Here is a 25,331-nt window from a genome sequence, read left to right as displayed (position 1 = left end):
CAAAGAATTATCAAGTATAACTTATTGTCATTCATTTCTATTTTATCAACAAATAAGCCTCTCAATAAAAGATTTAGTTTTGTATATCCAATTTAGATTTCAAAATGGTATATTTGGTAGTGAGTCTTACCCTGTGAAAAACAAAAGCAGAAAAATTTTTTGATACCCACACATAGAACTTAATAATGGTTCTGTGATTATTTAAAGTCAAAGGACAAAGCCAAAACAGGTAAGGCTTTCCAGGAAACACCTTGACTCCAAAAGAAAACAAAATCACCATGAATATTTTCATGGTGTTAAAGTTGATTGGTAAGTAGCACAATATTAATTATTGCTGCCAAATGCTATTAGTGCCAATTCCCTTAGCTTCATTGTTTTCCCAGAACATTTAACCTCAGTATTTACTTCTCTACAGAAACTTTTCGTTTGGGTTTGTTTGCCTGCTTTTTGTACTGTGGATCAAACTCAGGTCCTCAAATGTTCATAAACTTTCTACCACTGAATTACACCCCTCCCCCAACCCAACCTTACATTTTATGCTAATACCTTACATTATTGACAAAGACCCACTCCAAATATATATATGGATGTGGTCTGGCATTCAGTTGTTCCAAAAGACAAGATATTTTAATTGTTTGTTTTGGTTTTTTTTTTTAATTGTGGTAGTACTGGGGTTTGAACTCAGAGCTTGAAGTGCATACCACTTGGGCCATGGTCTCAGAAACTTACCTCTAAAAAGAACTCTAATGAAATTAATCAAAATAGATCAAATGGCAGGAATGGTGGCACAAACCTGTCATCCCAACTCTCAGTAGGATCACCAGCCCCCAGACCAGCCTGGCCTACACAGAGAGATTGAGACTCAAAAAAAACCAAGTCCAGAAAGAAGAAAAAAAGGGCCAAATAGAAAGATGAGAATTTGCAAGAGACTGGGAGTTACTATTTAGTTGTAAAATAAAAGCATCTAATGTAAGAAATGGGTAAATTTATTATCCAAAATATCACTAACCTTATTCTTTATCAGAAATTAAGAAGGATTTGTTCAGTAAGTAATTACATTTAATTATTATATTGAATTCTATACAGTGACCAGCCTGGCCAGATGACCTCTCTGAGGTCACTACTAGGAATCATTTCCAAATAATTTTCTGCCAAATTTTCTAATAAAAAATAAACCAAAAAAAAATACTAGGAAACAAGTGCATGTATATTTCAATCCAACATCTATGACTTTGACTAAGTTTCTTAAACTTGCTTCTTCTATAAAAGATAATAATATCTACATGCTGGCTAGAACATTAACCACAAAAGACAACCTGACAAGTGCTTTATAAACTAGCTGAACAGAAGCTACATGCAAATGTTCGTGCATTTGGAGTCCCAGACACTTGTTACTACTTGAATAAAAATAAATTATGCGAAACAGAATATCATAGCTATACAAAGAAACAGCCACTAAAACGATAACTTAGGTAGATGGTGATAATACAGGTAAGCACAAAACAAGGTACGTCAAAAAATGGTGTCACTGGAAACCTTTAAAAGAAATTATTATCTGGAGGGTTTGAGTGGGATTCTGAAAGGTGGGGGAGAATAATGGAAGAGGTGACATTGACCCAGATTTATTATACTTAAACTATGATTTGTAATGTTGAAACTTTATACAACTACTTGAATAATAAAAGTAAAAAGGCAAAATTAATAAACAGTTTTAAAAAGTATGATTACATAGTAAAGTATATAAACTATTTAAACCAATTATAATAAAATGAAATTAGTTTCATAAACATGTATTTGAACACTAAAATCCTAATCACAAATAACTATTATTAGCATTTAAAAACAGAAATGGCTAAGTGTTAAATAATGTTTCAGATCACTTCTGAAAATAAAATACGTATGTACTTTTATACAGAGCAAGTTTCTGTTTTAAGCAATTGCTTTAACAGATAGATACATAAGATATTATTAGCTCTGGGTATGAATGGCTCCTGCTTAGCATATGCAAAATGAGGCTGTAAGTTTAACAGTCAACATGGTCAAAAGAAAATATCTAAGTTCCTAATGTTTTTCATTTAAATGATTGGAGTGGTAGCATACACCTGGAATCCTAGCACTCGGAATGCTGAAAACAGGAGGATCATAAACTCAAGGTCTGCGGGCTTCACTGCAATAACTATTTCAGGTTTTTTTTTTTAAAGTCATTTTAGATATTCACCACTCCCCAAATATCACCACACCCATCCTTAAGCCTAACTGATGGTAATGCTTCACAGTATCAGAAGCCAATGTAAGCATTTCCTGTGTGTTAGGCAGTATTTAACATGTAGTGACTTATTTACGCAAATAAAAATATCATGCCTAGCTTATCAATGAGAGCAGTGAATAGAAAGTTTTGCTAGGTAAGTTGTGTAAGTGTTAAGAGATAGGAAGGAGCAGAACCTGAATCTACATGCCAGAATTCTCATGTTTAACTTCAATGCCATCATTTACTGTGTTTTGAGAAACAAAACATCATAAAAGCTCATTCTTATATTAAATTAATTCCTAATTTCCCAACCCCAGGCCTAGATAATTATCATCTCTGAATACAGTGACTATCACTGTAACATTTATCTTGTTTGATATTCTCCCCTAAACACACTGTGTTTAAACTTTTTATCAAGTATCAAATGATACATGGTTATCTGTATCCATTTTCCTAATATATGCAGCTCTACTACATTACTTCCACTGTGTACTGCATGGAACAGCTATCTATTTTTGAAATCACTTAAGCTTGTTACCTATTTACTAAAATCACAATATGCCCTCTGTGAGTCTAAAGAAGGTAAAAATATCTCTTAAGCAATAAAGCATACCAAAACATTTGACCCCTTTATAATCAGTAATTTTTCATTTTCTTTTTCCAGGAGGAGACTATCAACTCTCCTAATATAGCCCAGGATGGCCTTGAACTCACAATCCTGCATTAGCCTCTTCAGTGCTGGTGCTAGGATTACGGACACACAACAACTTGCCAGGCATATCTTTTACTTATAAAACTATATACATGACATTTCATACATACACAAATCTACTTAAATTTTCAATTTGCTCCATCCACATGCAACTAGACTATCTGGATTCTGTTTTAAGGAAAATAATTCAGACATGTGGATTTTTTTTGAGGGGGTAAGTCATGGGGCTTGAACTCTGGACCTAGGGGTTGTCCCTGAGCTTTTCAGCTCAAGGCTAGCACTCTACCACTTTGAGCCACAGTACCACTTCTGGTTTTCTGATCATTAATTGGAGATAAGAGACTCAAAGACTTTCCTATCTGGGCTGGCTTCGAACCACAATCCTCAGATCTCAGCCTTCTGAGTAGCTAGCTAGGATTACAGGCATGAGCCGCCAGTGCCTGGCTAACATGTAGCTTTGTTTCTTTTTTTTTTTTTTTTGGCCAGTCCTGGAGCTTGGGACTCAGGGCCTGAGCACTGTCCCTGGCTTCTTTTTGCTCAAGGCTAGCACTCTAACCTCTCAAGCAACAGCACCACTTCCGGCCTTTTCTGTTTATGTGGTGCTGAGAAATCAAACCCAGTGCCTTCATGTATGTGAGGCAAGCACTCTAACCACTAGGCCACATTCCCAGCCCCAGGATGTAGAATTTTTAATGGCTAAAAATGAAAGGCTCTTTTTTAAAGTAAGGGAATCCAGGTATTAACAAAATAAGGATATAAAGCATCACCAGTAACCTCTCTGAAGTCTGAGGCAAATATAAAAACAAAAATTAGATTAGAGCATGATTTTACATACTGAAACTTTTTCATAATAAACTTAACTATTGGCATTTATTTCCAATATGATCTATTAACTAAACCTAAATTCTGCAATATTGATAGGCTAGATGCATAAAACATTATGTTAGCAATGCTGTTTTAAATACTTTCTAAATTTACCTTTTTCTTTTTCTGCAGCACATGATTAGGTAGTAGCTGATGGAGTTGCTTTCTTTTTACATGCATTGCAGCAATTTTCATATCCACCTCAAACATCTTGCTGTTTATTGCTTGCCTATAAACTACACAATTAGAAATTGTTACCAAAAAATACAAACATTTTAAGTAAGGCAGATTTAAACTCAGAAAAGAGTATTCCAACTAAGGAGTTCTTTAAAAAAAAACAACAACAACAATTTGCTTTACCTATAAAATTACCAGGTCAAATAATTGCAGCCATGGTACTCACTAAATACTATGTTGGAAATGAACTACACAACTTGTAGGTGGGAATGGGAGAGGGAAAATAGGAGAGAGTGAGTGAAGGTGTGTCACTGTCCAGAAACAAAGGTGTTCTTTACTTATCTAAGTCTAAAGCCTCTCTACCTCATCTTTACTAACAATTTTTTTAAGGGAAAAAAAAATCAGATCAAGGCCTATCCTTAACCTGGCATAATTCAGTGCTCTAAGTAGTAGTTTGGAAGAAAAGGACTTTTTTTTTTTTTTTTTTTTGGCCAGTCCTGGGCCTTGGACTCAGGGCCTGAGCACTGTCCCTGGCTTCTTCCCGCTCAAGGCTAGCACTCTGCCACTTGAGCCACAGCGCCGCTTCTGGCCGTTTTCTGTATATGTGGTGCTGGGGAATCGAACCTAGGGCCTCGTGTATCCGAGGCAGGCACTCTTGCCACTAGGCTATATCCCCAGCCCGGAAAAGGACTTTTTAACTCATGACTTTTTATGTTACCAGTATAATGTAAATTTGTACACCCGCTGTGTAACACATACAACACAATAAATATCTAACTTCTTAAAGTGTGCCTAAAGATACCTTTGTAAGAATAGAAATGATGGGCAAAAAAGTCTCACAGGACAATTACAGAATTAACATTGTAACACAGAGAATAGAAAAATAAAAAAATATAAAACATACTCTGGAGAAGTCCTATGCAGAAACTGAGTAGGAAGCACAATTGAAGGGCAGAAACTTTGTAAAATGAAAAGGTGAACACCAAGAATCAGATGTCCCGAACTTGAGTCTAGCTCTAGCGATAACGTATTAGGACAGCAAGCACAAGGTCCTTAGTTCAAATCCCAGTTATGACACACACACACACACACACACACACACACACACACACACACACACACACACGCACGCACACACACGGAAAAGGGGGGGAGGGGTAAGAGGGAGAGGCAAAGGAAAAGAGGGAGAGATGGAGAAAAAGGGAAAAGAGTGATAGAGATAAACCAAAAAAGACAAAGAGACAGACAGACAGATAGAACCTTATGGCCTTAGCAGGAGAATTTGCTTAACTTTTAAGGAACAAAAAAGCAAAAAGAGAACAGGAAAGTTGAATCGTATACTCCTCATCTGCGATTTTAAAAGTCCCAAACCTCCTGGAAGTGTTCCCTGTAACTGGCATTAAAACTCATCTAATGCCGGCCATCAATGGCTCACAACTGTAATCCTAGTGACCCAGAGGGCTGAGATCTGAGGATCATGGTTCAAAGCCAGCCCTGGGCAGAAAAAGTCCCCATGAGGCCTTTAACTCCAATTAACTACTCAAACACCAAAAGTGGCGCAGTAGCCTTGAGAAAAAGAGCTCAGGGAGAGTGCCCAGGTTCTAAATTTAAGCCACAACCCACAAAAACAAAACAAATAACAAAAATCTAATAACCCTGACTTTATTAGCGATTTTTCACCTTTTACTTCTACTATTATCAAGTGATCCCCTGAAAAATGTTGGATGACTAATAAATGCTGTTCCAAGTACGGTTTCTCTTAGTATTTCCTAATACTATTAGTGTGTGGCTCCAAAACCTATGTATAATACAGACTTTGAATTTTAAAAGGAGAAGACATCAGCGAAGGTAAGAAGACCCCCATGGTGGGTAGAAGCTTGCAAACTACCATGAGGACTTGCGTTTTTGTTCACAGTGCAATGGGTAAGCCTTCATGGGTTTTAAGCAGTGATAAGAACAACAGTTCAACAGACTAGTAATAGCTTGAACTACAAGCAAAACAGTAAATACCAAGAATCAATTTCTTTCAAAAGAAAACAAGTTTCATAATGGATTAATACTAAGTAGGGGAAAATAGCAATGATATGTTTCCATGGTTTCTAAATGGAAAAACCTAGAAGAGAAAGATTTGGGGTAAAAATTTGTATTATGAACATAAACATTTTATTAGAAAAGTACAAAGTATTTTGTTCAAATTTGCCAAAATACAGAGCTTACTTATTTCCTTTCTAAAATACTTTAAAAGATTTGGGCAGTTCTGATGATTCATTAGTACAACTTTTAGTAAGTAGTTCAACTTGCAATGTACAGGACTAATTTTCTATCAGGCACCTCAATTTGTCTGCTCATAATGAAACAAATTAAGTAGACACCACAATTTTTACTTCAGAAACATCATTTCTTGGGGTCTCATGAGTATCACCTGAAACATAGTAATTTAAAAAATCTGTAAGTTTCTTTTTTTTGGGGGGGGCAGTCATGGGGCTTGAACTCAAGAGCCTGGGCACTGTTCCTTGAGCTTCTTTTGCTCAAGGCTAGAACTCTACCATTTGAGCCACAGGATCACTTCTGGTTTTTTTCTGTGTATGTGGTGCTGGGGAATTGAACCCAGGGCTTCGTGCGTGCTAGGCAAGCACTTTACCACAAGGCCACACTATTGGCCCTGTAGGATTTTTTTTTTAAGTCACAGTAACTAAGTTATAGCCAACAATGTGAACAGTCCAACCTAGAGAAGAATCATACAGCATTTCCTACTTACTATCCTATTCTAAGGTAACAACCTATTTGGCCATCATTTGTATTCAATTTTACAAGAATGTAACTATCATGTATAACAAAATCATTGGGCTGGAGGTTGTCACGCAGTGACAGAGTACATGCTTGGCATGTCCAAAGCCCTGGGTTCAATCCCTAGAACCCAAAAAGGGGGTGGGGGGAAGCCGCGCGCCACGGGTGCAGCTCACCTACTGTTTCTTGGTGGGTTTACTTCCTAATTATTTTTCATGTTAATAGCAACAACAGTTGATGGTTATCATAATCATTACAGACAAAATTTATCCCAGTCACAATTCAAAATTCAAAGATGCAGCCCTGTTAGTGATTCTTACTCACAGATAAGGGCAGGGAATGTGGCTTAGCGGAAGAGTGTTTGCCTAGCATGCATGAAGCCCTGGGTTCAATTCCTCGGCACCGCATACACAGAAAAAGCCTGAAGTGGTGCTGTGGCAGAAGTGGTAGAGTGCTAGCCTTGAGCAAAAAGAAGTCAGGGACAGTGCCCGAGTCCAAGCCCCAGGACTGGCAAAAAACAAAACAACAACTTCTTACTTGCAGGTTAAAAAATCACTCTTTTGGGATTTTTTTTGAGGGGATGCGGGTCCTGGGGCTTGAACTCAGGGTCTAGACATGGTCTCTAAACTTCTTTTGCTCAACACTAGCTCTACCACTTGAGCCACAGTTCCTCTTTCAGCTTTTTAAATGGTTTATTGGAGATACAGTCTCACAGACTGTTCTGCCCAGGTTGACTTAGAACTGCAATCCTCAGATCTCAGTCTCCTGAGTGGCTGCTATAGGCATTAGTCACCAATGCCCCATTCATTTTTTTCCCCTGTTTGAATTTTTTTTTTTAAACAGTGTCTTACTATGTAAACCAGTCTGGCCAGAAACTAGCAATCCTTAGACTCCCTCAGATTCCCAAATAAATACCAGGATTGCAGACTTCTATCACTACTACTCCTGTTTACCTGGACTTCTGTTTCAAAGTATCATTGTACTTATCCCCAGAGGCTATGTTCCCAGTGCACTAGGGTATGTCTAAAACCCAAAGAATATTCACCCGTTTTTCCCTACACCTACACACTTAAGATCAAGCTTCATTTGATAATTATGCACAGTAGGACAACCAATAGTAAAATAATAGTTATAACAATACACCAGAATAAATGGTAACTATTGTCTCAAAATACAGTTTAGGATGATTTAAGATGCTATGTCTATGTGATGGCATAAAATAAGGTGAATGACAAGCATTCTGACATATTATTAGGCTACTATGAAAAGGTTATTTGAATACAAGTATAGCAAGACAGCAATTGTCTGATATATAAGGGGCTTGCTAAGTGACCAGCAGATGCATAACCCATACTGAGGATATGCTGCACACATGAATGATTTTAGTCTCCCAGACACAAACAGGACAGTACAAGGATACTCAACACAACTCACTCTCTCTGTCTCTCTCACATTCGAGTAGTACTAAGGGTTTAAACACAGCACCTTGTCCTTGGCTAGGTTGGCACATTCCTCCAACCCTCACAGCATGCAATTTCAAACTTGTGAATTACTTCTGGAACTTTTTTTTTTTTTTGGCCAGTCCTGGGGCTTGGACTCAGGGCCCTGGCTTCTTTTTGCTCAAGGCTAGCACTCTGCCACTTGAGCCACAGCACCACTTCTGGCCGTTTTCTGTATATGTGGTGCTGGGGAATTGAATCCAGGGTTTCATGTATATGAGGCAAGCACTCTTGCCACTAGGCCATATCCCCAGCCCCACTTCTGGAACTTTCAATTGAGACCGACAGCTTTGTGGCTAACTTTAATAGACATTTTGGAAAGTAAACAGAAGTAAAAGCAACTACTATATTCATTTTGGCTCCCCTTTATATTACAATTATTATATACTACACGGTTACAAATTCAGCTTCAACTTCTAAGGTTCAAAATGAGTCAGATTCAGTCTTATAGAAAAATCTGTAACACAGAGGCAGTTTCTAATTCCAGAGGAAATTGTAAAGAAATTAAATTTAAAATGACGCTACTGATGTTTAAGCTCATTTCTAAGAGAAAATCATTGATGTAGTAGACATTATTCAACCATTAAGATAATTGTAATGTTCTCTCTCTCTCTCTCTCTTTTTTGCCAGTCCTGGGCCTTGGACTCAGGGGCTGAGCACTGTCCCTGGCTTCTTTTTTGCTCAAGGCTAGCACTCTGCCACTTGAGCCAAAGCACCACTTCTGGCCATTTTCTATATATGTGGTACTGGGGAATCGAACCCAGGGTTTCATGTATACAAGGCAAGGCACTCTTACCACTAGGCCGTATTCCCAGCCCCCCCCTCTTTTTTTTAAAATCAGTTGTGGGGTTTGAACTCTGGGCCTGGGTGCTGTTCCTTTGCGCGTTTTGCTCAAATCTAGTACTCTATCCTGAGTCACAGCACTACTTCCAGTTTTCTGGTGGCTAATTGGACATGAGTCTCACAGACTTTCCTCTCTGAGCTGGCTTTGACCTGCTATCCTCAGCCTCCTGAGTAGCTAGCTAAGATGACAGGCCTGATAGCAGTTACTATTTAGATCATGACAAATTCAAAATAAAAGCACTAGAATGGTTTAAGCAACTAAAGACATACCTGTATCTGTGAAAGACTGAATATCATAAGTGAGATCAACACTGAGATTTTCAGAGTTCTCAGTTTTTTTAAACACCAATCCAATCACCCACATAGTGCGAAATTCTTCCCTGCAAAGAACAGCATTACCACAGTTAATCACAATTCATGAAAATATAGCTATCAATGAGTTGAATTGACAAAACCCAAACCCAAACTACATCAAAGCTTCAAAGTCTTATCCACACATAACTGTGCTTCCTATTCCTGCATCTAACCATTCAGACTTCCATAACAAGCATCTGTATTTCTTTTAGCAATGACTCTCAAGTCTCAAAAGTACAGGAATATAAAAAAATTATTTCCAAACTAATGAGGACAAAAGAATGTTTTGAGTCAGGTGCCAGTCGCTGACACCTATAATCCTAGCTACTCAGGAAGCTGTGATATGAAGATTGCTGCTCCAATCGAGTCTGGCTAGATGTGGCTCAATAGCACTACTTTTGAGCAAAAGAGCTCAGGGACAGTGCCCAGGCCCTGAGTTCAAGCCAACAACCAACCAACCAAACAAAAAAAGCCCCAAGATTTTCTAAATATGAAGTTCTAACTACAAGCCAGGTATGGTGGCACCTAACTATAATCCCAAAACATGAAAGGTAGGTAGAGACAAGAGAACTACAAGTTTAATGCCAGCCCGGGCTACCCTACGCTAGTTATATAGCAAAATCTTGTCTGAATAAGATAATTTCTTTTAATAACTACAAAAGAGGTAAGATCAACTAAGTAATTAGTCTAAAGGACATATGACATGCTTAAATAATCCTTCCATCTATATTTTTCTAGTGGTACTAGGGCTTCCTAGCCAGGGGTTATATCACAATTCTAGCCTATAACTGATTTCTTTCAATGTTTATTACTAATACTTCATAAATCTTTCAAACATCCATACGATCTCTAATTACTAAGAACAGCAACTGACCTACATTAAGACCATTAAAACAAAAGTGTAAGCTTGTTTTTATTTACAGGTATTTTTAATGTTCAGAATCCACCACAAATCAGATTATTGCAAGATCAAACCACTTCCTTAAGATAAAAAGCAGGGAATGCTGTTTGGTATAATAGCTATCTTGGCAATTATTGTATAAAACAAGACCACCCCCATGTCCCCCAAAAAAGACGATTAAAAGTGTTCCTACCTAGGTGTTGGTGGCTCACAACCATAAACCCTAGCTACTAAAGAAACTGAGCTCTGAATGGCACTTCAAAGCCAGCCTGGAAAGGAATGCTCCTGAGACCACCTCCAATTAACTACCAAAAAAACTAGAAGCAAAGCTGAGGCTTAAACAGCAGAGAGCTGGCCTTGAGTGAAAAAGCTCAGGGATGACAGCACTCAGGCCCTGAGTTCAAGTCTCAGGATCAGGACAAGAATAAATTATTCCTAACAGCACTGTTAACTCTGTCACCATTAGAAACTATTATTACAGAAAATTTCTGTATTTTCCTCAAGAACGTCTCTTACATGTAGGAGGAAAAATTATATATTGCAAGTTGGTAAGAATAGTGAGACTAGTTATAAAAGCAAACTGTAAGTATTTTTATGATTAAAGGATAACAAAACGGATTACATACTTGTCAGGATTTTCTTTGGGTGCTGGAAATGATTGGGGATTCACATGAGCCAGTGTAATAAATTCATTCTTCTCCAAGCTTCCAACCAGGATTCGGATTTTTGATTCAACCAAGCCCACCCTAAATAAATGTCACATACAAGTTTCTGTTGACTTTATAAAAATTCTCAAATACACAAATCAAATGTTCACATAAAAAAGTAATGTCATATATATCTAGAACACATACCAAGGCAGTTCAACTGACTGAACTATTCCCCCAAATATAAAACCAAAAGCCTTAAAATTTATCTAAAAATGCTGAGCTAGAGGAAAAGAGAAGGCACACTTATTTCTCCAAACCGAGGTTACTTAAATGACATGTGAACTTTTTATAAAGAACATGTACAAAAACTGGTAAACTATGAAAAATCTCTAGTTACAACTCTTTCATCAGAAGTAGTAAACTCCATTTATGAACACATGAAACTAAATGGGATAATGTTACAGGTTGCCCCTAGCTTCTCTATTGTTCCAGGGGCATCTGATTCATTCTGAATTTTTTTTTCTGCGAAAATTATCTTACTACTCACCATTCTAGGCGTTGTTTTTCCGTTGGTGCACTTGCTAGAAGTACAATATAATGCCTTTGAAGATAAAGACAACATGCTATTTACTTTATTTATGGGCTCTGTGTTGGATATTAAAACCACAATGAAACATATACATCAACAACTTGGCAGGGGAGAGAGCTACAATCTCAATATGCACATAAAATCATGAGCCGTATTTTACACTTTTAATGACTGGAGAGTTATATTTTCCTGAAGGAAGAAAAAGTGAGTTTATGAAGAATTACCAAAACAAGTAGCTAAATTCACGAAGTCTGAACAAATACAATTTTGTTCAATGACTCCAGTAATATTGTGTTCTACCTATGAAGATAAAAGGGAGCCATTCACAGTGATATCTTATTAAAAGAAAAATATTTTAATGAAAACAGGGCATCAGGGCTTTGGTCTTCAAAATAAAGAATAGGTAAATACACATATACATCAGAAAACTTCAAAAATTAATGTAACATGTCATTTTGTATAACAAACTAAATGCTGAAAGCCAAACCAAGACTTTCCAAAGTAGTGTAGTATAAATTTTTGTAACAAATATCTCTATCTTGAGGAGAAAATGATTTATATTCAGAATTAAATCTCAATACCATTTATTTCAGCAGATACCAAAATTAACTTTTCATCTTTTAAAAACCTATGTTGTGGGCTGGGAATGTGGCTTAGTGGTAGAATGCTTGCCTAGCATGCATGAAGCCCTGGATTTGATTCCTTAGCACCACATAAACAGAAAAGGCCAGAGTGGCACTGTGGCTCAAGTGGTAGAGTGCTAGCCTTGAACAAAAAGAAGCCAGGAACAGTGCTTGCTCACTCAGGCCCCAAGTTCAATCCCCAAGATTGGCAAAAAATAAAAATAAAAATCTATGCTGTACCTGAAGCATAAACTGAATTATTACACATATTCATTTTCCTTAGACTAACAAAGTTCAGTCTAATAGCCAATCTACAATGACTTCTTTATGAATGATGGAAGTTAAATTTCACATTAATAACTTCACCTCACAGAATGCAAACTAAGAGCTGTGGCTGGGGCCCAAGTAGTAGAGTGCTTGCCTTAAGTTCAAACCTCAGTACAACAAAGAAAGCAAAATGACACCATCATCTAGTACAGATGCTAGCAGAGTGACAGAAAAAAAAATCTCATTTTCTTCTCAAACTATGGAAGCTTATAAAAAGCCTGATGTTTCTCTTACATTTCAAAGTGACATTTTTACCTTTCAACAAATCTGAGTCAAAAAGTAAAGAAAAAAAAATCACCACTAGCCAGGCTCACAACAGTAACTGTAGCTACACAGGAGGCTGAGATCTGAGGACCATGATCAAAGCCCCAGCCTTGCCAGAAAAGTCTCTTGAGACTCTTATCTCCAATTAAGCACACAAAAACCAGAAGTAGAGCTATGGCTCAAAGTATAAGAGAGCTAGCCTTGAGTAGAAAAGCTCAGGGACAGTACAAGTTCAAGCCCCACAACTGAAAGGAAGAAAAAAACACAAAAAACCCTCAGTTGCTAAAAATGTAAGATGCTTTCAGGCCATTTTAGAAATTTAAAAGTTTTCTTTTAAAGACCATACTGGCTATTAACTATATTCACAATACACTTAAAAAAGTTTCAAAGCCAAGCACAGGTGGCTCATGCCTGTAACCTAGCTGTTAAACAAGTGATCAGCTGAGAATCACTGTTTGGAAACCAGGCTGGCCAGGAAAGCCTGTGAAATTCTTATCTCCAGTTCACCACCAAAAAAGCAAGAGGTGGAGCTGTGGCTCAAGTGGTAGAGCACTAGGCTTGAGGAAAAAAATCTGAGGGACAGTGCCCAGACCCTGCATTCAAGCCCTAGGACCAGTACCTAAAAGAAAAAAAAAAAAGAAAAAAAATTTACAGTCAAGCACTGGGCGCTAATGTCTACTATTAAAGATAATACAAAAGCTAAGATATGGAAGACCGTGGTTTGAGCACAGCACAGGCAGACAAGTTCATCTACAAAATAATCAGAAAAAAAGGGGGCTAGAGGTATGACTCAAAATAGTAAGTAGAATGCCATCAAGCTCAAGATCCCAAGTTCAAATCCCAGTTAATAGATTTAGGGAAAAAAGAAAGGAGGGGGGGGGGCCTGCAACCCGGCATAGTTCTAATGCTGTGCACATTTATCAAATTAACAGTATCTAAGTATATGGAGTGAGAGCTACTGGCTCATACCTATAATCCTAGCTACTCAAGGAAGCTGAGGATTACAGCTCAAAGCCATTCCAAGAAGGAAACTCCATGCTATAACCATATAGTTGAAGTGGATACTTTTAATGAAAACCTGAGGCTTCAAGGACAAACAAAACAATAAAGTAACAATGTTCTCTATTCACAAAGATAAAATATTTTAAAGTTTGAAATTGCTAGCAATTTCAAATTTGTGAAGCCTTAAGAATGCAATTTTTGATTCTTAACAAAATCTAAAGAGAAAAAGGATTTTTTTTCCGTACCGTGTTTATGTACAAATGTCATAGAAATTTAATCATTATAAGCATCTGCAGTAGATACATGTTATTTGGACACATTAAGCAAACAGGAGTCCTATAAAGTACATTCAATTTAGTACAAAAAAGTCAAGAAAAATTTTGTATCAATCAATATAAAAACAAAGTATCATACAAGAAACTAAAAATCCAAACTTGATTTTCTATAAATCTGTAAGTTACAGGCTAAAGTCAAGAAATGGTACTGTTTCCAGTTTCTATCAGAGCAAAGTAGCACTTCTATTGTAGCACTGTTTTGTTGTTGCATCAAACAAAAACAAAATGTGACAGCCCCCTCTCAACTGCCATGTCCCCAAAGCCTACATGAAACGTTTAAGGCAAGGCAATTATCACTATCTTTCCCCAAAACTAACAACAGATTATCAGTTCCTAATAAAACTTAGTCTACAAAAACAAAAACTATGTAAGTAGTTTTCCTGGCCATTTCAATACTTTACCTGGGTAGACCAGCTCAGATGTAAGCACTGAAAGAAAACCAATTACAAGTCCTTTTATAGTTCAGAGCTAACAGTTCACTGCCTTAAATATTTTAAACCAATCTTAAACCTAAATTATTCGTTATTATATACTTCAGAGAACACTGTGGTTTCCCCAGTCCTTTTTGTACTTAAGTGTAATGCCTAAAACGGGTATTCTCAATTCTTAATGATACTTACTGATTTACTTACTGCTAGTATTGTAAATCTCAAAAGACAAAAGGCATTTTCATAGAGTGCTTTAAAACTTTACATAAGACCTGGGCACGGATAGCTCATGACTATGATCCTTGCTAATCAGGAGGCTGAGACATGAGGATTGTGGTTCAAAGGTAGGCCTAGCAGAAAGAAAGTCCATGAGACTCTTACCTCCAATTAACCACCAGAAAAACAGAAGTGGAGCTGTGGCTCAAAGTGGCAGAGTGCTAGCCTTGAGCAAAAAAGCTCAGGGACAGAGCCCAGGCCCAAATTGAAGCATGAGGAGTGATTCCCACCCCCACCCCACCCCCAAAAAAAACTTTACAGAAGAACCCCATTCCCCCACCCCTTTTCACTCAAGGCAAATTGACAATTCTTTCTGGAAGGTAAGTTTATTTTATAGGACAAATAAAATTTCATGAGTCCCTCCTTTGAAAGAATGACAAGTATTTGTCACACCATTTAAAATCCTGCACATAATAAATGGGAATATTTTCAATCCGTGCTACAAATAAGCCATAATCAACTTCCAATTACAAGAACATTTCAATTGTATTCTACAGATAAGAGGGAACTTTATTCAAGATGTGTCTTAAAAATTCAAATTTGTTGCCAGGCACTAGTGGGTAAACACCTGTAATCCTAACTACTCAAAAGGCTGAGATAAGAAGATGGTAGTTTGAAGCCAATTAACCACCAAAAACCTGGAAGTGGCCCTGTGGCTCAAAGGGATGAGTGCTAGCCTGGAGCAGAAGAGCTCAGGGACAGCGTACCCAGGCGCTGAATTCAAGTCCCACAACACCCCCCCCAAAAATTCAAATTTGTGAATACCTTCAAAAACTTCAAGACAGTTAGTAGTAGAGTGCTTGCCTAGCATGCATGAAGCCCTGGGTATGATTCATCAGTATCACATACACTGAAAAAGCCAGAATTGGCTAGCCTTGAGAAAAAGAAGCTTAGGGACAGTGCCCAGATCCTGAGTTCAAGCTCTAGGACTGCCAAAAAAAAAAAAAAAGAAAGAAAGAAACATTAAGCAAACTTTGAAAGGAAAAACTAAGCACTAATGATGTCAATGAAATGAGTAACAAGGTTTGCTCAATGCCAATAGAAATCTTAAAGAAAGCTACTAAAGCAGGTCTTTCCAAGAATCCCATACTTTCCACCTCTTACTCCTCAAAGATGGGGGGGGGGGAATCATTCTTGAGTCTAAGGATTTGAAAGCAGCAAAGATTTTATCATTAGACGTTTATTCTCCTTACATGAAGTTATATCTTATATTGTTTAGAAAGAATCAGTACATTGAATGTTCAAAGATACTTCCTCACTAGTTAAAACAAAAATACCTAACAAGCAATTATCACAATTTATTGGAAATAATAACTGAGAGCTAAACTTTTACTGAGGAGTCCAAAACACAACTAATAAATATCTATTGCGTTTTCATGCAAAACAGAAACAAAACACAGAGACATTGTGATGGTCATCATTCTTATTTTTAATTGGGGGAAAGAGAATTAAGCAATCTTGCTTATTAGTTTATTACAAAACACAATGAAATACAAGATCAGATGGTTTCAAGCATTTGAAAAAAAAAGGGGGGAATTTGGAAATTTTTCAGCCCAGGGCAAATAAAGGTTCAAGTCAATGTATTGTCTTACTTAAAAAATAAATTAAGATTTATTATAATTTACATTTTTCATCAAACCAACACAAGTAATAAAGCTTTTAACCTCTCCTAAAGTATTAAACCATTATTTTAGAACTATTAGTAAATTATCATGCCCACTAAATCCAAAAAAGACTATTTATAGAAATGCTTGACAGGGCTTAAGGCTGAGAGGATATGCTAAGCCAATGATATGCTGTAATTATGGAAATATTTAGTTGGGTACAAAATGACACTTTTATCAAGTCCACCTATGTTATGAAGATTCTTTATGCTAAAGAAGTTTCTACAATTAAGTGAAAAGAGTCAAATTTCTCAACAGAAAATATTAACTAAAAATTATAATAGCTCACCCATTTGCCAGTATGTATAGATTTGCTGGCGTACCTACAAAACTGCTGCTGTACAAAGACAGTACTGCAGTTAGAGAAGGCAGGAGAACCGTGGCAGCTACATACTACGTTGACAAAATAATTCACTAGAATGTTCTATTTATGTTCTTTATGAGAAGAAGGAAAACTCTATAGATACCGAATGAGAAGATCAACACTAGAGCAAATTAGCAAAAGATGTTATATGCTACTATTACACCATTGTAAATGAGAGCAACATGTCTGACATGCCTTAAAATACATACTTGTACTTTTGAAAGAAGTTTGGAGCTTCAAAAAGCTTGGACCACTCTGCCTTACTCAGCAAAATTTCATCTGTGATAGCAAGACCTAAATTAAAAACATATTAGAATGTTTGCATGCTTTAGTCTAACATCTACAATTTTAAGTAACCTTAAACATATATAACATGCAGTCACTATAATCTTTGAACAATAATTTTAACAATTATTATTTTATGGCTCTAGAACATATTCTTACATACACACTAAAACAAAGCTGAAAGTTGTTTTTGTTTTTTGAGACAGATTTCTAGTAAATCACCATTACCCTTAAAATGGCATACTCATAGAACTTGCTTAAAACTGAACCTCTGTAGTTACCTGGAAAGATTTTCCTACATACTTCATTTCTTGCCTTTCTAAAAACAATTTAGCGGCTGTTTCTAGTGAGTGAAGAAACATCTTCCCAAAAACAGCCTTTGGATAAAAGGGAAAACTGTTAAAGTAAGCTGATAGTACACATCATTTTTCTACTACCATAACTGCTGACAAACTAACAATTATATTCCAATTATTTATCTCAAAAAACAATTGGGGAGCCACTTGTTTAAGTTTATGCCTGTAATCCTAGCTATTCAGGAGGCTGAGATCTGAGAATTATGGTTCCAGGCCAGCTTGAGCAGAAACGTCTATGAAACTCTTATCTCCAATTAACTACCAGAAAACCAGAAGTGGAGCTGTAGCTCAAAGTGGCAGAGCACTAGCCTTGAGCAAAAAGAGATCAGGGACAGCGCCCAAACCTTTGAGTTCAAGCCCCCCAACCAAAAAACAACAAACAAAAACAAAAAGTAACAACAAACTAGACTGGCAATGTGGCTCAAATGATAAAGTATCAGCCATGAATGCTAGACAAGAGCAAGAGGATCAGAGATCAAGCCCTAGTTCAAAAAACAAAAACAAAAAAAGCTTCAAGTCACTTAGTGGAGACAACGTGTTGCTACTTTTAATTTTACTAGGTAACAATATAGCACTAAACCAGTACCAAGGCACAGCTAAACATACAGTTTTAATGTTGGTTAATCTTCCAACATAGCCAAAAATGATACATCTACAAGAAAATGAGTGAACTATCGAGTGAACTATTGAATATATAATTTAAAAATGCCAAAATCCACTTCAACTTGTATTTTAATTAAACTGCGCAGTGACTAGTGGGTCTACAATGGTATGTAATTCTTCCTGCACAAGGAGAATGTAAGAGGATAAACACTTACCTTGTTTAAACTCCTCAACCATGACCATCCGTGTTGAAACGGACACATTGTACGTGGAGTTCTGTTGTGGGTATGCTGGTGTAATTATAGGCATAAGATGGTACCTATCACTGGGGTTTACCTACATACAACAACAGCCAATCAGTTTCTTCAAGTACATATGCAACAGATACTGGACTTTTTACCCCTTGTTACACTGAATCAATGGTTAAATTTTATTTCATTCATAGCTGTAGTTGAGAAAAAACTTGTAAGGAAAATTCTTTTCATAGGAATTCTTCAGCAAGTCAACAATTTGGCCTACACAAATGGTTTGTTTCGAGCAAATGAGCTTGACTGTTTTTGGAAACCTTACTAAGGTGCTTGGTAAACATAAAAGAATTCTTAGCAATCTACTTTTCCTTTGTAACAGAGACAATGATGCCTATGTAACTAAAGAAATGTCATGTACAAGTTCTGTGCAAACTGTAAACAAGGTAAGTTTATGCTTAACACATAATGAAACTATACTGGCTATGTTGATGTTGCTATTAAGAGATAATAGAATGTCTTAAAAACATTTAATCTTTATCTGGTAAGTGGTGTCGTTAAAAAAAAAAACCTGTAAACTTATCCTCAAAAATTAAATGCCTTTGGGCTAAAAAAAAAAAAAACTTGAAAAAGCACAGCAGAACTTAAAAAGGTTTTGGTATTGTAATAAAGATAGCAAATAATCTAAAAAAGAGGATTATGAAAATCTCCAAAGTCTTCCAATCATTACTAAGGTTCATGGAATAAACACTTAAAATGTATAAGCAGTAAATGTCCTTAACTTCGCAAGAAACAAAACTGGAAGATCTTCTTTAGTCCAACCATGTTTTTAACACCTCTGAAATATCTAAACCAACTTTTACGATTAGCTCGCAGTAATAGAAAACTTAGAAATTATCTGCCACAGGTAAACATTAAGCAACAGCTTTCCTTTAACAACCCAATTTTAACAAAATATTTAGATCAAATAAAAAAATACAGGAATTTTTAGTATCCTTTTATTTTTTTTTTGAAAGCACAAATGCCCACACAACGTTGACTTACAAGGTATTTCTAATAGAATTAAAATGTTAGTGAAATCTGTATTCACTCTATACAAGTAAATGTGATTTACACAGTACATCATTAGGCTTCGCACACCAGAGGACAAGTATAGATGAGATTATCTACAAGTAGTGTAATACGAACATGTCCACTCATTTGTAAAAGGCTAGGCAGTCTCCCTGGAGTATATGCAGATGATTTTTTTACTTGTTATTGCACAGTGTGAATTTGTAGGGGAAAAAATAATACACTAACCCTTGGGTCCCATACAGGCAAATTAAGATTGCATTCTTCAGGCTGTTTCAATAGCACTGGATTTGGCCATTCCCTGTTTAAAAAGATTGTAGCACTTGATAAGACTATTGGATATTATCATCTAAACGTATTTTGTTAAACATACAGCATTTGTGAAAGTGATCCTTCATTCACTTCGGTATATATAATCTTTTATTCCTTTCCGCTGACATAAGATTACTTGAAACTTTTCATCTACAGTAGTAAAACATTTGACATCTTTCTCAAACTGGCGTCAAACATCCTTTTCTCAAAGAACTAATGAAGCACTACTTAAGGAAGCACTATCTCAAGACCCCTGATGTGTTCACTTCAATCTTCAACAGAATAAATCCCACCCAAAGACAAAATCCTGCCTTCCTAATTTCATTAAAATATATAAGCAACAAACTGGGAGAAAACAAAGGGATGATACTAAGGAAGAAATCTACTAATTACCTGCCTTATGAAATGGTAACCCCTCTGTATAACACCTTAATAATAACAAAATTTTATTAAAAAGAAAAAGATAAATAATAAAGTTCTAATCAGGGTAAAAGAGGCAGGAATGATTAGAAAAATCGGGACAATTTTCCTCTATCTCATGACTTAAAGGCTATAACTAGAGTAAGGATAGTAAAATTGCTCTGGCATGAACGTTCCTCATGCCAGATGGAGGAAGAGATGGCAAGAATAGGAAAGGCCTAAATCTCTTGGGATAAATTAGATTAAAAACAACTTTGAGCATATCAAAGAAACTATTACAAAATGGCAATACTCTAGAGCTTTTCCTAAAAGAATTCATGGCTTGCAAATGCAGGTTATCAATTGCCCTCGCCTGCCCCAAATCTTTCCTGGGTTAATGACTAATTCCCAAAGTGTTCCCTGCCCCCACCTCAGGCACTTAACATTACGTTTTTATAAAAATGACACTTTTAATATTTTACCAAAGATAAATAGACAGCTTAAAGAAAAAACAATCACAAAAAGAAAAGGGCCTGTAGACGTAGAAGAATTCAAAGAAAGAGGTGGTATGTTTAGTTTTATCCCCAGAGTAACTGATATTCCAACCTACTAAAAAATTGGATTTTAGCAGATGTTACAGCTAAAATTCAGAGTTCATTTGAAAGAAAAGATTTATGCAAGCAAACACAAATAGTATCAAATTTATGATGCTGGCAAAGTTAGGAAAAGGAATGGAGTTCAGTGATCTTCAAGACTATCTAAATGACTATATCATGAACTAAAATTTGAATTTTGAAATCAGCTGCAGAAATGTCATAGAAATAAGACTAAACTTCAGTGTCTACAATCAATTTTATTTTAATATAATCTAAACACATACCATTTAGAAAATACCAAGAAAAATTTATGTACAAGAGTTGATGCTATTGCATTTGGATAAAGCTGGCAAGTTCTTGCTACTAGCATAGCCCAGGAAACACCACCGAGGAAACCTAATATATTGGAATAGATGTTGTGCCCTGTTGATAAGGGAAAGCAGAAAGATAAGTTAGTGTTGAACAAAAGTTCAAACATTTTTAATAAGCTAGCCAACAAATTCTGAACTCACGTTTGGCCCACAGTTTGATAGCTCTCAGAGTTAACCTGAAGTTGTCAATATTTGGTACTAGATGTAAAATTTCATCGGTTACCCTGCAACCTGATTAACAGAGTAGGGGGGAAAAAAGAGCAGTTAGTCATCAAAAGTTTGACAATACTAGCAGCAAGTTTTCTGAGACTGATGTCAAATTGAGTAATATATTAAATCAAAAAATGGAAAAAAATAATTAAATTTAAAGCATCAACACTAAACCACAAGCACTATCCTAAACAAAACAGTACAATTCTGTTACCTACCTAACCTCAACTTTACAACAATTTCCTAATTGAAACTTTTATCTTGTCAAGAACTGTCAGGCAATCTTGTTAACCAACTTATGCTATTATAAAGCTGTACAGACAAGTCCCCAGGCCCCACGTTTTTGTGTGCACACACTAATAAAGATAGAAAAGAATAATTACGCAGGGTATATAAGGTAAAGTATGCTTAATTTTATTCAAAAGCTCTGCAGTTTCTGATTTTTAAGCAACTGATTACTATTTGATAAGATTCCTACTAGGGAAAAGGAAGTAAGACTCTGACATACCATTAAGACTTCTTATACATCTTATATCTAAATTTTTAAGCAGACTGTCATCTCGTAGGTCCAAGTCTTCTGGAATAGTCTGCAGTGCTAATCTTGCAAACAAAATGTCAATCTAAAACAAAACCAAAACAACAAAATTTAACATTCCATGACTGTTGAGAATTTTTATTAAAAAAATAATTCTACTTAAATTTAAGATCTTCTCATCAAGGATGAACATGAAAACATTCCTTCTTCCCAACTCTATTAATACTTTTCATAATACTAAAAAAATAGGAAGGGGCCTAGGAATGTGGCTTAGTGGCAGAGTGCTAGCCTAGCATGCATGATGCTCTGGGTTCGATTCCTCGGTACCACAAACACAAAAAGAAGCTCAGGGGACAGTGCCCAGGCCCTGAGTTCAAGCACCAAGACTGGCAAAAAAAAAAAAAAAGACAGGAAGGTATAGCAATATGAAATGGAATATGATTATCTACTCATTTTACTAATAAGTTTATTAAATGTATATGCCAAATTATTAAAACTCACTTTTAATTTTTCTTCTTTAGTAATTCTGAATTATATACTAATTCTGATTACATATTAGAAGGTATACAAACAAAAAGCAATTACCTTTGTGTTTAGCTTAAAACAGATTCACATGAAAAAGGAACTACTGGCAGAGTGCTCCTGGCTCACTTCTATAGTCCTAGCTACTCAAGAGGCTGAGATTTGAGGATTGTGTTTCAAAGACAGCCATGGCAGGAATGTCCCTGAAGATTCTTATCTCCAATTAAGCACCAAAAAAGCCAGAAGTGGGACTATGGCTCAAGTACTATAGTGCTATCCTTAAGCTTTTAGAAAAGCTCTAGGGCAGAGTGCAGGCCATGAGGTCAAGCCCCAGGACTGACAATAAAAAACAGAAAGGAATTACTTAGTTCTGTAATAACTCATCAGTCTATATTACATTATTTTTCTTCCAATTTTTCTGTGAAAGAAAACAAAACTGGGAAAACAGTATTCTATTGCCTAGAACATACTTTAGGTTGTTTTGTGTTTAAGCACTGGCTGTAAATCTAAACTATATGAATTGTTTTAATAAATCTTTACCAAATTTGACATTTTATGTCTACTTACTAGGATCAATATGTGAACATTTCATTAAATAGTTGAGCATCTTATACAGCAAGTTTAGAAATTACTATATTTGTAAAGCAATGAATTATTTTTCTAGTTTCTAAAATTTTGTAATCTTCATGATTACTATTCAAAGGCTTTCCCAGCACCATTATATGCAGTAGAAATAAACAGACTAAAAACTAACATTGCCTTTCATCATGGTCAGCTTTATTTCAATTGCTTTGAAAACACAGGGGTAACCCAGGCATCAGTGGCTGATACCTTTAATCCTAGCTACAAAGGAAGCTAAAATCTGAGGCTTGGGCTGGGGATATAGCCTAGTGGCAAGAGTGCCTGCCTCGGATACACGAGGCCCTAGGTTCGATTCCCCAGCACCACATATACAGAAAACGGCCAGAAGCGGCGCTGTGGCTCAAGTGGCAGAGTGCTAGCCTTGAGCGGGAAGAAGCCAGGGACAGTGCTCAGGCCCTGAGTCCAAGGCCCAGGACTGGCCAAAAAAAAAGAACATAAAATCTGAGGCTTGCAGTTCAAAGCCAGCCAGGCAAGAAAGCCCAGGAGACTCTTACCTCCAATAAACTACCAAAAAAGTGGGAAGTGGCACTGTGGCTCAAGAGGTAGAGTGCTTGTCTTGATCAAAAGAAGGTCAGGGACAGAACCGAAGCCCTAAGTTCTTCAAGCCCCAGGACTGTCTCCGACCAAAAAAAAAAAACAAAACTCAACAGGGTAAAAGTAGCAAGATCTATACAAGAATTTGAGCTCTAAATCCTCGCCTATTATATACACATACTTTGTGTTCACACTTTTCCTATGTGTTCATACATACACTATGCAGTCATACTTTTCTCAAGGTTTGTAGATGTAAATGAGTTACGGTTAAATATTATTTGCAAAATACATTATTTTCTCAGTAAAACAAAAACGTTTGCATATAAAGAAACTACAAAAAACTATTTTTAGTATCATTTCAGCCTTAAGATTTAACTACTTCTGTTTGTATTTCAGTCTTAATTTCACACAGTATTTATAATAAAAAAAAACAAGGGGGCTGGGAATATGGCCTAGTGGTGAGAGTACTTGCCTCATATACATGAAGCCCTGGGTTCAATTCCCCAGCACCACATATATAGAAAACGGCCAGAAGTGGCGCTGTGGCTCAAGTGGTAGAGTGCTAGCCTTGAGCAAAAAGAAACCAGGAACAGTGCTCAGGACCTGAGTCCAAGCCCCAGGACTGGCAAAAGAAAAAGAAAAAAAAGAAGAAAAAGAACCACCAAGGGAAAAGAAAAACACTAAACAAATATAGTCGTCCTGTAGCTGCACTGTATCATGGTTTAGTAATTGTATCGAGGAGTTTTTGCAATCTCAAAGGATTTTGTGTGGTATACTACCGGTATAACATTTATTATTTTAATTATTTTTAGCCCCAAATTTTAAAATATTAAAAATAAAAAAATGTTAATTAAGGTTAGTAAGAGTGGAAAAGGCTTATAAAGCATATATGTACGAATAATAAAATAAATATAATGCTTCTACTTCACGGATTTTTATCCTATCACGGGGATCTCTGGAATATAACTCCCAAGATAGGTGACTGATTTCTGTATTCTACAAAAACAGGCTCTCACTTCCATTTAAAAAAAGGGGGGGGGGGGGGCTGGGAATATGGCCTAGTGGCAAGAGTGCTTGCCTCATACACATGAGGCCCAGGGTTCGATTCCCCAGCACCACATATACAAGAAATGACCAGAAGTGGCGCTGTGGCTCAAGAGGTAGAGTGCTAGCCTTGAGCAAAAAGAAGCCAGGGACAGCTCAGGCCAAGTCCAAGGCCCAGGACTGGCAAAAAAAAAAGGGGGGGGGGGGGCAGGTCTGGGAATATGGCTTAGCAGTAGAGTGCTTGCCTTGCATGCATAAAACCCTGGACTCGATTTCTCAGCACCACATAAACAGAAAAGGCCAGAAGTGGTGCTGTGGCTCAAGTGGTACAATGCTAGCCTTGAGCAAAAAGAAGCCAGAGACAGTGCCCACACCCTGAGTCCCAAGCCCCAGGACTGCCCCCCCCAAAAAAAAGAGGGGGTGGGGAGGAAGGGAGTTGCTCACACCTTTGTATAACCTGTCTTGATAACATAAGGATGATAGAGTCTATGAGATTCATCTCCAAAATAACCAGCAAAAACGAGGTACGCATCAAGAGGTCGTAGAAGGCCTACATCATAACAGCAAAGCCCTGAGGTTCAAACCCCAGTCCTGCCAGGAAAAACAAAACAAAACAAGAAAACAAAGAAAAAGAAAAACAACAAAAAAATATACAAGATTTAATGCCAAGATTCAGCATTTAAGTTACCTCTCATATTA

General features: G+C 36.7%; 1 protein-coding gene across 4 annotated transcripts in view; it reads right to left on the bottom strand.

Moving 5' to 3' along the window:
- The window catches only part of Papola (poly(A) polymerase alpha), a 63,378-nt gene that overhangs the window by 16,153 nt on the left and 21,894 nt on the right, over nucleotides 1–25,331 (bottom strand). For all 4 annotated transcript variants that reach the window (XM_048362888.1, XM_048362887.1, XM_048362886.1 and 1 more), the window contains exons 7-16: nucleotides 21,864–21,975; nucleotides 21,287–21,376; nucleotides 21,059–21,197; nucleotides 19,696–19,768; nucleotides 18,367–18,487; nucleotides 17,117–17,201; nucleotides 11,583–11,636; nucleotides 11,012–11,131; nucleotides 9,401–9,510; nucleotides 3,939–4,060 (exon numbers count right to left, since the gene is read on the bottom strand). In XM_048362888.1, coding sequence (XP_048218845.1) covers nucleotides 3,939–4,060; nucleotides 9,401–9,510; nucleotides 11,012–11,131; nucleotides 11,583–11,636; nucleotides 17,117–17,201; nucleotides 18,367–18,487; nucleotides 19,696–19,768; nucleotides 21,059–21,197; nucleotides 21,287–21,376; nucleotides 21,864–21,975 — 1,026 coding nt within the window. The remainder of the gene's footprint in view (nucleotides 1–3,938; nucleotides 4,061–9,400; nucleotides 9,511–11,011; nucleotides 11,132–11,582; nucleotides 11,637–17,116; nucleotides 17,202–18,366; nucleotides 18,488–19,695; nucleotides 19,769–21,058; nucleotides 21,198–21,286; nucleotides 21,377–21,863; nucleotides 21,976–25,331) is intronic.

Source organism: Perognathus longimembris, chromosome 14 (genome assembly GCF_023159225.1).
Source record: "Perognathus longimembris pacificus isolate PPM17 chromosome 14, ASM2315922v1, whole genome shotgun sequence".
Classification (NCBI taxonomy): Eukaryota; Metazoa; Chordata; class Mammalia; order Rodentia; family Heteromyidae; genus Perognathus; species Perognathus longimembris.
Note: the sequence above shows the minus strand (reverse complement) of the source record. Positions and strands in the feature narration are given on the sequence as shown.